The sequence below is a fragment of the Rhodnius prolixus genome, unplaced genomic scaffold (assembly GCF_049639745.1).
Source record: "Rhodnius prolixus isolate KJV_2025 unplaced genomic scaffold, Rpr scaffold_6, whole genome shotgun sequence".
In the NCBI taxonomy this organism is placed as follows: domain Eukaryota; kingdom Metazoa; phylum Arthropoda; class Insecta; order Hemiptera; family Reduviidae; genus Rhodnius; species Rhodnius prolixus.
The window spans coordinates 13662978-13676224 of record NW_027411634.1 but is presented as its reverse complement, the minus strand read 5'-3'; the positions used below and the strand labels follow the sequence as shown (position 1 = coordinate 13676224).

Below are 13247 nucleotides of genomic sequence, written 5' to 3'. Positions count from 1 at the left end.
CATTCTTCCATAAACGGCAATAAATATATCTAAATTACTTCCTCTGCAAGTTTCTATTTCACAACGCCTTGCGTCATTGGCGATCAGCCAATTTAGTTTTTATAATAATTAAACTTGTCATTTTACATTAGGAATTATCTAATACTTAGTTTTACTGCTGTTGACATTACTAGTGAAGTCTAATGCACACTCATAATGTGAGATAATACAATACACTGAAATGGCATATTTTTAAGGAAGAACGAATTACTATGTACTTCTGCGGCCGCAAAAACCTTTTCCTTCAAATCCTCCGGTGAATCAAGACTGTTGCTCTAAAAGACAAGCAGTGACACGTACAATATCCTTTAATGTGTACACATTTTAAACCGTCAATATCTGTAACTCCAGCTGGGTAATTACGACGAAGGATCTAACCGTTGACCACGATTTTTTTAGTATTTGACACGTTAATTCAAATGGATGAAGTATTAAAATGCATTTCATTCAATTTAGTAACACTTTGCAACAACTTTACATCGTCTATAACAGGGATGGCGAACCTTTTTGAGATGTGGGTCAAATTTTGTTCATTTTTTTTTTTTTTTGTAAGTACCTAGATCTTGGGTCACTAATGCCCATTTGCACAAGAGTTAAGTTTAAAAATTTTAAACTGAATATTTTCAAAACTAAACATCTTTAAAAATTCAGTTGGCTTAACGGGTAAAACGAATATTTACAAACATAACTGAACAAAACCTTACAAAAGTGTGTTTTATCTTAAGAAAAATCTAAATATGGTTATTTGCTTTGGGTTGTCGATTTTTTTTTAACAAACAAAATATGAGTAAAATTATACATTTTATTTGTTATTTTGTAAACACTTTTTGCTTTATTTCAAATACTACAAAAGCATTTGTCGTCATTTGCGTTTTTAGAACTGTAATGATCAAACTAAAGGTTATAGATAGCATTTAAATTGCTTTTGTGTCAATGCGTGATTGAAAAAAAATACAGATAGAATACAAATTATCGCACACAATTAGAAAATCTAAATCAACTCGCGTAAACAAACAAATGGTTGCCTAGCAATTGTAGGTCAGTAAAAAAGCTTGCGCGGGTCGGTATCTGACCCACGGGTCATAGGTTCGCCATCACTGATCTATAACTTGTTTACGTCTTTTGCGAGGAAGGTTTCTATCTCTTGTTTAGGTTAGCCATAATTCGGACACGCTGCGGTCTTTTACCAAAATTTCGGATAACTGGGTGAATAGTTTGGCAGTAGCCTTGATAAAGAGTTTTATCTTCTTTTTTTTTTTTATGGCGAAAGAGAGAGACCTTAAATGATGAAATAGTTTTAATGCAAGGCTTACTCAGAAATTTAGAGGTATGACCAACTAACTTAACTGCCAATGCATACTTTCTATAGCGTAATTTATAAAAACCTTCTAAACTGTTTGTTTTCGAAATAACTATTTCATCTTAACAGTTCATATCAGTTGAAAATAAATTAGTTATGCATTTGCGCTTTCGAATCGAAGCGTTTTAATTGTACACCATACGCGAGACTTTCGAGCTGTGAACTCAAACAAATAAATAAATAAATAACCTTGACCCAGTGTAGGTAAGATTTAATTAAAAAAAAACGAAAAAAAAACACAATTTGGAGATTAACCATGTCACTTATCACTAAATTCAGTGATAATAATTTGGTAAATTTTAAAAGCCTTGAAATTTCCTTAAATAAAAAAAACAAACAATTTAACTGAAATAGGCATTTAAAAATAATACAACAGTATTATTTGAATTTTTTTAAAAATATTTTCAACTATTGAGTTGAGAGTCCCTTACACACATTTAGATTACAACTTGGCACATAACTGTAGAATTATATTTGTAAATGGTATGTGCTTGGTTCACGTAAATCTAGAAAGAGCAACTTAATGAAGGTTTCAAAAATAAAATAATGTTTTTTTTTTGTCTTTTCAATTTTATCATTTATCATAAATTAATTTAAAAAATATATACGAGGGTCGTTTGAAAAGTCCGTGCAAAAATAAAAACTACTTAATTTTTTGGGGCAAACCTTTTTTATTTTTCAACATAGTCTCCTTTTAGGCTTATACACTTCGTCCAACGCTGCTCTAGTTTGTTGATCCCTTCCGAATAATAGGATTTGTCCAAGTCTGAAAAATAGCCATTCGTTTCTGCAATCACCTCCTCGTTTGAATAAAATCTTTTTCCCGCCAGCCATTTCTTCATATTGGGGAACAAATAGTAGTCCGAGGGAGCCAAGTCTGGAGAATAGGGGGGATGTGAAACGAATTGGAACCCTATTTCCATTAATTTTGCGACCACAACTGCTGAGGTGTGAGCTGGTGCGTTGTCGTGATGGAAAAGGACTTTTTTGTGGGCCAATCGTGGGCGTTTTTCTTGCAGCTCGGTTTTCAAACGGTCCAATAACGATGAATAATATGCACCTGTAATAGTTTTACCCTTTTCCAGATAGTCGATGAGGATTATTCCTTGCGAATCCCAAAAGACAGTCGCCATAATCTTTCCGGCCGAAGGAACGGTCTTCGCCTTTTTTTTGGCGCAGATTCCCCCTTGGTAACCCATTGTTTAGATTGTTCTTTGGTCTCAGGAGTGTAGTGATGTATCCATGTTTCATCCACAGTGACGAAACGACGCTTAAAGTCCTGCGGATTCTTCTGGAACAGCTGCAAACCGTCCTTGCAACACTTCACACGATTTCGTTTTTGGTCAAGCGTGAGCAATCGCGGCACCCATCTTGCGGATAGCTTTGTCATGTCCAAATGTTGATGCAAAATATTATGTACCCGTTCATTCGAGTTGCCCACAGCACTAGCAATCTCACGCATCTTCACTCTTCTGTCACCCATCACCATATCATGGATTTTATCAATGATTTCTGGAGTAGTAACCTCAACAGGGCGTCCAGAACGTTCAGCGTCACTTGTGCCCATATGGCCACTCCGAAAATTTTGAAACCACTTATAAACTGTTCTAATCGAAGGTGCAGAGTCACCATAATGTTTATCCTAGCTTCTCTTTAGTCTCCTGAGGCGTTTTGCCTTTCATAAAGTAGTGTTTAATCAACACACGAAATTCTTTTTCGTCCATTTTTTGAAAATCACTCGACTTCTTCGATTCAAACGAATGCCAAACACAAAGAAATAGACCGATCTGGCTGATACTTGGTGTGTGTTCTTCCAAGAGATGCTACTAACTAAACATAACCTCGATACGCGCCAGTGGTGCTATCTCTTTGACTTTGCACGGACTTTTCAAACGACCCTCGTATATATTTGTGTTCACATTCTAAAAATTACAAAATAATAAATTATCAATAACACTTTTAGAATTATTGGTTTGATTGTAAGAAATGTTGACTTTTCCTCCTTGTAAAAGCTGTTGCGTCCCTAGTTAACTAGAGCAATGCATACGAGAAGCGGTGCAAGATTTTGAAATGCACAAAATGCTTTGGTAATCTCAAGCCACAGAGATTGCAGAAAAAGTCGCTTGCAGTGGTGACTATTACGACTATTGTAAACATTTGGTTGTTTTTGCCCTGCGTTTCATTGATTTTAATTCCGCACACTTTGGTGGGTTTTTTTAAAAAATTTAAATTCTGCGCTTAACTGGTTAAAAGTTTTTGCATATCAGAAAAATGAATCAAAACTCTCCATAAATTAAAAAGTGCAATTGTGCACATATTACTTCTAACTTTAAAGATTGTTTGAAAACTGTTATTTTATGGGTTAAAGACCTTATGAGGTTAGGCTGATTAAATTCGCAATTAAGATCTTGTTGCTGTGGACGGAAGTGCTCTCTGCAAGAAGTTTTTTGTTACGTTTCAATTTTAGATTTCGTTTCATCTTTTATTTAATTTACACTATTAGGTTTTCCCTTCCGATACAGTCCTGTTTTTTTCGGTATGAAAAAGATCTCAATCATTCTTATTCTCACTCTCAAGACTGTAAATTACAATTACAGTACGAGGGTCGTTTGAAAAGTCCGTGCAAAGTCAGAGAGATAGCACTACTGGCGCGTATCGAGGTTATGTTTAGTTAGTTGCATCTCTTGGAAGAACACACACCAAGTTTCAGCCAGATCGGTCTATTTCTTTGTGTTTGGCATTCGTTTGAATCGAGGAAGTCGAGTGATTTTCAAAAAATGGACGAAAAATAATTTCGTGTGTTGATTAAACACTACTTTATGAAAGGCAAAACGCCTCAGGAGACTAAAGAGAAGCTTGATAAACATTATGGTGACTCTGCACCTTCGATTAGAACAGTTTATAAGTGGTTTCAAAATTTTCGGAGTGGCCATATGGGCACAAGTGACGCTGAACGTTCTGGACGCCCTGTTGAGGTTACTACTCCAGAAATCATTGATAAAATCCATGATATGGTGATGGATGACAGAAGAGTGAAGGTGCGTGAGATTGCTAGTGCTGTGGGTATCTCGAATGAACGGGTACTTAATATTTCGCATCAATATTTGGACATGACAAAGCTATCCGCAAGATGGGTGCCGCGATTGCTCACGCTTGACCAAAAACGAAACCGTGTGAAGTGTTGCAAGGACGGTTTGCAGCTGTTCCAGAAGAATCCGCAGGACTTTAAGTGTCGTTTCGTCACTGTGGATGAAACATGGATACATCACTACACTCCTGAGACCAAAGAACAATCTAAATAATGGGTTACCAAGGGGGAATCTGCGCCAAAAAAGGCGAAGACCGTTCCTTCGGCCGGAAAGATTATGGCGACTGTCTTTTGGGATTCGCAAGGAATAATCCTCATCGACTATCTGGAAAAGGGTAAAACTATTACAGGTGCATATTATTCATCGTTATTGGACCGTTTGAAAACCGAGCTGCAAGAAAAACGCCCACGATTGGCCCACAAAAAAAGTCCTTTTCCATCACGACAACGCACCAGCTCACACCTCAGCAGTTGTGGTCGCAAAATTAATGGAAATAGGGTTCCAACTCGTTTCACATCCCCCCTATTCTCCAGACTTGGCTCCCTCGGACTACTATTTGTTCCCCAATATGAAGAAATGGCTGGCGGGAAAATGATTTTATTCAAACGAGGAGGTGATTGCAGAAACGAATAGCTATTTTTCAGACTTGGACAAATCCTATTATTCGGAAGGGATCAACAAACTAGAGCAGCGTTGGACGAAGTGTATAAGCCTAAAAGGAGACTATGTTGAAAAATAAAAAAGATTTACCCCAAAAAATTAAGTAGTTTTTATTTTTGCACGGACTTTTCAAACGACCCTCGTAATGTTGGTATTACTGATTGTAACAGTTTGCTTGTTGACACTGTTACTTCGGATTTGTTAGTACCAACTCTTTAATAATATCAGACTACTGCCAAACAGTTGGTCAATTGATAAATTTTTTTTTTCACTCACCAGGCATTACAAAAAAATGTAGTATTTCTCTAGGTTGTTGCAATTTTATGCGCTGAACATAAAACGAAAGTAAGAAATGCAATATAGCTATAATGAAAGCAATCTGAGGATCTATTTTTTAAAAAAAAACTTCCTTAACATTTCAATATTGTCATTTCAATTCAACATATCTAGTTTCCCACATACTTCTGTAACAGATCACGCAAACAATCGAACAAAAGGACTGTCTCGTCTCCTAGTGTGGTTCAATGTTATCTCTTAAATACTTTCTGCCATTTCTGTAGTAGCTGAATTAAAGTTGAATCTATTAAACTTTCACCATTTGAATACTTGACAATATCCTACTTTTAATTGCAATGTTATAGCATCCTCCACAAATTGAACTATTCTTTGCGGTTATTGTTTAATTTAAAATTAAACAAATGTATGTTACATAACTTTTATTTCTCGTTTATTTTTACTACAATCAACGCTATAAGTAACAACGTCGACCAGTGAACAGAAGAAGTAAACGTGTAGATAAGCTACTCAGTGGTAACACACCAAAACACCGAACTATTAGGCCATCTCTTCACTACAGAGAAGATCACACGAGGCCGCTGCCTTTTAAGACGTCTTTTTGGGATTGTCAGGAAGAGTTCTAGTAGAAATATTTTGTGTTAAAGGCTTTGTCTGTGATTGCAGGTTGAAATGAAGTTTTCTGTATCGTTTTTTCAGCGACTTGGTAGATGAAAGTAATGCTCAAATCAACCAGTCTGTGTAGACAAGTTAGAGACACAAAAAGGAGCGTTTGCTATGGATCCAAAAATTTTACATAGTAGAGATTGAGTTCTAAGTTACATAACTACATATAAAAAAAAATCCGTTTGTTTTGTTTAAATTAAACATTTATCAAACACGGAATATTTTCAAAGTTAATTAATAATTCATGAAATAACATTATTGGAAGCTAGAGATAGGATCTAAAAAATTAGCCTAATTTGATAACTGCAATCATTTTCTCATCTACCTTTTGGTATTAACCGCTCCAGGTTAAGTTTATTATTGAGCTGAATAGACCAGAAGAATAGTTTTTTTCGGTATGAAAAAGATTTCAATTATTCTTATCCTTACTCTCAAGACTGTCAATTACAATTACAGTAATGTTGGTATTACTGATTGTAACAGTTTGCTTGTTGACACTGTTACTTCGGATTTGTTAGTACCAACTCTTTAATAATACGAGTATCAGACTACTGCAGAAAAGTTGGTCAATTGCTACCTTTTTGATGTCTATAGCTGTCTTACAGTTATTTTAAGCATCCAACTCTTTCAATTAAGAGAGATTGGTTTGAAGATCTATTAAATAGAGTAATCGCATGTTTTATAAGGAAGGACTTAACGTCCAACTTCTAAATTAAGTGTTTTGGTTTGAGCCCAAGAATTTAATTATTATTGGTGACATTTTTGTAACAAATAAATCTAGTTACAATTGTGACCCTTAACTAACAGTTCTTAAACCAGCGTTCATAACCACTTCACCAAAACTGTCACAAGATTTTTGTTGTTCTATAATCAACCACTATCTCGCAGTGAACAAGGTTGCCACATATCTTAAGGCACAAGGACCTTTGGCTACCCCTAAATAGCTGGAGCTGAGCCCTTCAAAATTATTAGTGAACAATTGCTGTCCTAACATCTGTATTATTGCAAACACAGAGTATATTATTCGTCTAGAACAGAGGTGGGCAAACGTTTTCTGTAAACTACCACAAAAGGTTGTTGGTTTTATTAACGAGGGCCGCTAACAGGGTGTTCAGCATAAGACTACCGTAACTTCGGGAGGCGATTCTGGGCATCATTTGCAACAAAAAATTCCATATAAACAATGGCTCGATTCGGCTCCGTTTTATAGATATTTTTAATTTTATGTTTTTTCAAGGTACTACTACTTTTTAGCAAAACGTTGTCTATATCTCTCAAACTATTAGAGCTACAGCTATTTTAATAAGCTCATTAGAAAGAAGGTTAAATTTCCTTTTAAATAAGCTAATTTGTATTCTAAAATAATAATATTAAGTATTTCACTTTGTGGCTCAAACATAAGAAATAGCAAGTTTCTAATTTTTTCCAAAAACTTTGACTTCATTTTTCTCAAAAACATTTTATATGAAAAAACCGTGCACTATTCAGGAAAAACATCTACATACGATCATCTTTCGAACGGTATACAATAATTGGGATTATGTTAAAAATTGATGCAGAAATCTGTGATTAATTGCAAAAAAGTAGGTCTCAAAACATCGTCGGCATTATGAAAGGAATTCACCTACAAAATCAACATAAAAACGGCATTAGTGACTTTTAATGGAATTGCTTCACATCTTTCTTCATAATTTTTTCTATGCCTAGTTCAAATTTGGTTGTATTTATTCTTATTGCTGCTGCCAAGTGGCCATCTTTAATTCTCCTCCTTAAGGGATTTCGTATTTATATTCATTACAGAAAATGTTTGCACGCAAATGTACGTTGATCCAAAAATTACTAGATATTTTCAAATTTAGAAAGTTTAGAATATTTGTAAATTTTTTTTAGCGCATAAAGATTTGTAGAATGATAATATTTCCTCATATTTGTATATTTCCTGTATTATTGCATTGCAGACTAAATCTATCATTTCCAGTTGTACATATATCGGTTGATACAGAATCAATTTGTACAGAAAATGGATTACGTACGAGGAAAAAAGTAGTTTCTATTTTATCGAAATCTTCAAATCTTGTTTGAAATTCGGTGAGCTAGGCGGAATGTTTTTTTTTTTTTGTTTTTTCTTAAATTTTGTACTCATTTTTTGGTATATTATTTAATGATTTCAATGTTTGAAAATGACTTAACTCCTTCTTTTTGACTTGTTCATTCGAAAAGAATTCAATTCCATTATCATTACCCTGCAATGTTGTGTTTAAAATATTTAAATGATTAATGATGTCCAGCGTGAACGCAAAATCACACTGGTGAAACTAGAAAGTTAGTCCCAATTTTTCATTTCTAAAAAATAAATCAATTTCTTCCCTTTAATTCTCAGCATCTTTTAAGAGTTTTTCCGAAACTTAACCATCGAATATGGTTATAATATAAGACATCGGAATTCCAAAAATGCTATGAATTTAAGATGATTTCATCCTCTCGAAAGAATAAAATTAACAATATTACTTATTGTTGATTTTATTAACTATTGCAAAACATTTTTGCACAACACTTGCAAAATAATAAATGGAATAATGGAATGTTTTGTGCAAAAATCTTATCTCCGTAAACGTTCTTTTTCTGTTATGAAGCTAAAATTGAGTAAAAATTGGAAGCTAGCAAATGTATCAAAGTATTTATTGATTCTGACTCTGGTTCATTGCAAAATTTATGCAATTTAAACAGAATTTGGTAGCCAAATGCACTGATTGTTCCTGTAGTTTCTTTTTTTATTTCATTTTTAGATTATTATTAAGTAATGCATATACGAGTAATTAATTTCCGAAAAATTTTATCTACAATAAAATAGGAAATTTCATAAATGTGCAAATAAATATTCATTACTGCGTTAAATTTATTCATGATGCAATTACGAGTATATCGTAATTATGTTCTGATTTATTTCATGAAGTAGACAGTAAAAGTAATTGTTAAAAAAAAGATTACTCGGTGTAGGAGAAAAAATTGGGTAATATTTTGAAATAGATTTTTTATCTAAAATCTACATCATTATTTTAGTATATTTTTATTTTACCCCAAATATGATTAGAAGCAACATTTATTGAATTATCTGACTGGTAGAATAACAGTCAAAACAGAAAGAAAACTAGTTATAGAAGTAGAAATAATGTACGAATCACTTAAGAGTCTAGATCATTTAAAAACTTTAAGCAATAAATAATAAATTTATTTATATTTCATCTCTTTTCCAAGAGGAATTACTGCAATTACACTGATTCAGTTCAGATCGGCCTTCTTGAATGGCTTTACAGTTTATATTAAAAATGTTGCATCAAATAAGTTTGATGAAATTGGTTAAGTTCTCATGAATGTCATGTAAGAGCAACCACCCGTTGATGGAACTCTTTCTCAGGGGATATTACACTCACATCTGTAGGTCCCTAGGCCACTTCCGCTTCAAGCGACGAGGAGGATTGTCTGGAAGGTGAGGAGAGGAGAGTTGTTGGACGAGAGGATTAGGATGGAGAGAGAGCTAGGGGGCTGTGAAAGTTGCGGTAGCGAGACTTTATTAGATCGGTGACAAAAGGGATGTGAAGGTCAGTGTGTATGGTAAGGTTAGAAATGTAGTATGGAGCATTCAGAATTTTCCGTAGGATTTTAGACTGTAGTGTCTGCAGGCGTTTCGAGTTACGAGGGTTTGGTTGAGCCCTACACTTCTGCTCCGTATGTCCATATCCGTCTTATAAATTGTCAGTTTGTGATTTAAGTCGAGTTTGGATCTGCCGGTCAAGTAGTCTAGTAAGTAGCGTCTGTTCACGTCTTGTCGTTTCAGTCGAGTATGTGGGTTCCACCAGGTGAGTCTCTTGTCAATGTACAGACCTTAAGTATCCTACTACGTCAGCTGGAAGAATCGTTACACCGTTCAATTGAACTGGTGGTCTCGCAGATTTTCGTAAAGTAAAAAGTTGTGTGTTCTGATTTTTGATCCGAGCATGTAAATTCAAAAGTGTATTCGTTAAAAGACAGAGGCAGTATTTTCTTTTAAATCTTCCATTGTTTTTATAATTTAAAAGAAGTATTTTCATTGGAGATTTTGTTTGCCACCATAATGAGACTTTGTCAAGATTGCAGTACTTTTAACTGAGTAAGGGGAACTAAAAGACTCTCCAATCCAGAATTTCTTTGAATTCATTTTTCCTTCGAGAAAACTAAGACAATTTAGTAACAAAATTCAATATTTTAATATAATGTTCCGTACATATTGCTCTAGGTTTATTCAAACATTTATACTTTCAATATTTTAACATGCTCTTTTTTTTTCTTTTTTTTACAGGGATGGAATGATGTAAGTTTCCATGGATCGGATCAGATACCTACACCAAATCTGGATGCTCTGGCTTACAACGGTGTAATCCTAAACAGACATTACGTACAACCAGTATGTACTCCGACAAGAGCTGCATTACTCACCGGCCGATATCCAATACATACAAGTGAGACTGAGAACAGGTTTCTAAATATGTCCTTGTTTTCATAAATTGTATTATTTACATTTTATATTTACTTTACAAACTGCGTGCCAAAAAATAAAGGAAACAAAGATATTAAAAATGTATTTAAATTAATCTTGTTATAAAATGATTTCCATTGTGGGGGCGCAATGGCAATTAAATAATTAGTAAACAGTACGATGATTGAATAGTGAATAGCCTAGTTCATGTGCCAAAAATGCATGAAGAGAATGAATACATGTACTTTATAAGGGCTGGATTAAAGGCTAACAGTTTAGGCTTCTAACTTCTTCAAGAATTGATGCAGCTCAGTACAGCCAAATTCTCTCAATAATTCTCTGGCATATCCATCGAGTTCTATGATTTAAAGCGACCATTGCGTCTTAGCTGAGAAGATATTGCATCAGTGAGTCGACAGTGGTCATTAAAAAGAAAAATATCCCAGCTTAGGGCATTTACTGGACGAAGGCACACTCTTGAACGCAGAATATACTATCTAGCTTTTGCCGTGGCGATCCAATCCTCTTAACACATATCAGTCTATGCAATTTTAAAGATTGTCATGTTTTTATAATCAGAGATACATACGAAATCAACGAAGGATTGTCAGCTCTTTTCTCTCGATTAGATCATCCGTGGAAGGTTATAAATAATATGAGAAACAAATGGCGAGCACCGTTCTTGTAGTGTTGGTCTAGTGCAGTGATGGCGAACCTATGACCCGCGGGTCAGACACTGACCCACGCAAGCTTTTTCACTGACCCACAATATTGCTAGGCAACCATTTGTTTGTTTACGCGGGTTGATTTAGATTTTCTAATTGTGTGCGATAATTTATATTCTATCTGTATTTTTTTCAATCACGCATTGACACAAAAACAATTTAAATGCTATCTATAACCTTTAGTTTGATCATTACAGTTCTAAAAACGCAAATGACGACAAATGCTTTTGTAGTATTTGAAATAAAGCAAAAGTGTTTACAAAATATCAAATAAAATGTATAATTTTACTCATATTTTGTTTGTTAAATAAAATCGACAACCCAAAGCAAATAACCATATTTAGATTATTTTTCTTCAGATAAAACACACTTTTGTTCAGTTATGTTTTGTAAAAAGAGACTTCCATAGCACTTGTTTCGTCCCGTTTTACCCCGTTAAGCCAACTGAATTTTAAAGATGTTTAGTTTTGAAAATATTCAGTTTAAAATTTTTAAACTTAACTATTGTGCAAATGGGCATTAGTGACCCAAGAGCTAGTGCTAAACAAAAAATGGAACAAAATTTGACCCACGTCTCAAAAAGGTTCGCCATCCCTGGTCTAGTGGTTATGAAGCTTAGAATTGAAAGTAACAGATCCCCGGTTCAAATCCCGCTTGTAGTGACTTTTTCTTTGTTAGAAAAAATGTTAATACTGAAGTATGTTCTTCCTCACGTACTTTCTACAACTGATTGATTAGTAGTTAGACGTTAAATTCCACCTGAAAAAATTGGTAATGACGTACTATAATTGTTTTAATAAATATTATAGATGCATAAATTATAAAGGACAGTTGATAATTTTAGTGGTACTAACTTAATAATTCGTAGTAAGTAATAATGTATCAGTGCTCCTGTAACGTTACTTTCACTGTCTGTTTAATTGATCTTTATCTGGTTGAATGTCCATCTTTAATTTTAAAATGGCATTGCAGTTACACACAATAAATTTCAGACATTTGCTGAAAATCGTAAATAAATAAATTTTTCCTTTTTCATAAAAAAGGTATGCAAGGAATTCCAATACTATCAGCTGAACCAAACGGTCTTCCTTTGGATTTTAAACTACTACCAGAATATTTAAGAGATTTAGGCTACAGAACTCATATAGTTGGCAAATGGCATCTTGGATATTTTAGAGAACCGTACACACCTTTACGCAGAGGATTTGAAACTTTCCTTGGTTGTTATAATGGTTATACCGGTTTTTATGACTACATAGTGGAAGCTCAGGTGAGTCACAATGATTAAATCTATTATTGTATATAAAATTGTTATTATTTAAGCTAATATATTTTATTGTGAGGCAAGGCTCGCCCTACTGTTAAACATCACAAGATAATCCTTAATAAGCTGTTATTAAGACCAACGATTAACCCTCTTCCTCAGGATCACTTTCATTGTAACAAACGCTCATACTCATTTGCTGGCATCTATGTATTCGAGGTGTGGCTATTAAATAACGAGACTATTGCTGTAAAACATTTTATTTTAAATTTATACATATTTAGTTATTATTACCTTCAATATACACCCCTCCCCTATCCCTAGAACGCTCCATGCGAATTTACCATTGTTCGAAATAGTGCTGGAAGTCTTTTTCTGTGAGCTCCTGCATGAAAGCGTGCCGCTTTTTCTTTCATAGCTTCAACGGACTGAAATCGTGTTCCTTTTAATACAGATTTGACTTTAGGGAACCGATAAAAGTCACATGGGGCCAGGTCAGGCGAATAAGGCGAATATAGCCTAAAACTAGGATGTTGTACTTGGCTAGAAATGTACTTGACAGACAATGCAGTGTGAGCTAGCGCGTTGTCTTGATGGAGAACCCCGTGACTTGTTCTTCCACAAATCTGGTCGTTTT

At 34.3% G+C, this 13247-nt stretch overlaps 1 protein-coding gene across 2 annotated transcripts in view; it reads left to right on the top strand.

Annotated features, from left to right (window-relative positions):
* LOC141461158 (arylsulfatase B-like) overlaps positions 1 to 13247 on the top strand; it is a 52877-nt gene that overhangs the window by 19449 nt on the left and 20181 nt on the right. For both annotated transcript variants that reach the window (XM_074141926.1, XM_074141927.1), the window contains exons 3-4: positions 10445 to 10604; positions 12390 to 12616. In XM_074141926.1, the coding sequence (XP_073998027.1) occupies positions 10445 to 10604; positions 12390 to 12616 (387 nt within the window). The remainder of the gene's footprint in view (positions 1 to 10444; positions 10605 to 12389; positions 12617 to 13247) is intronic.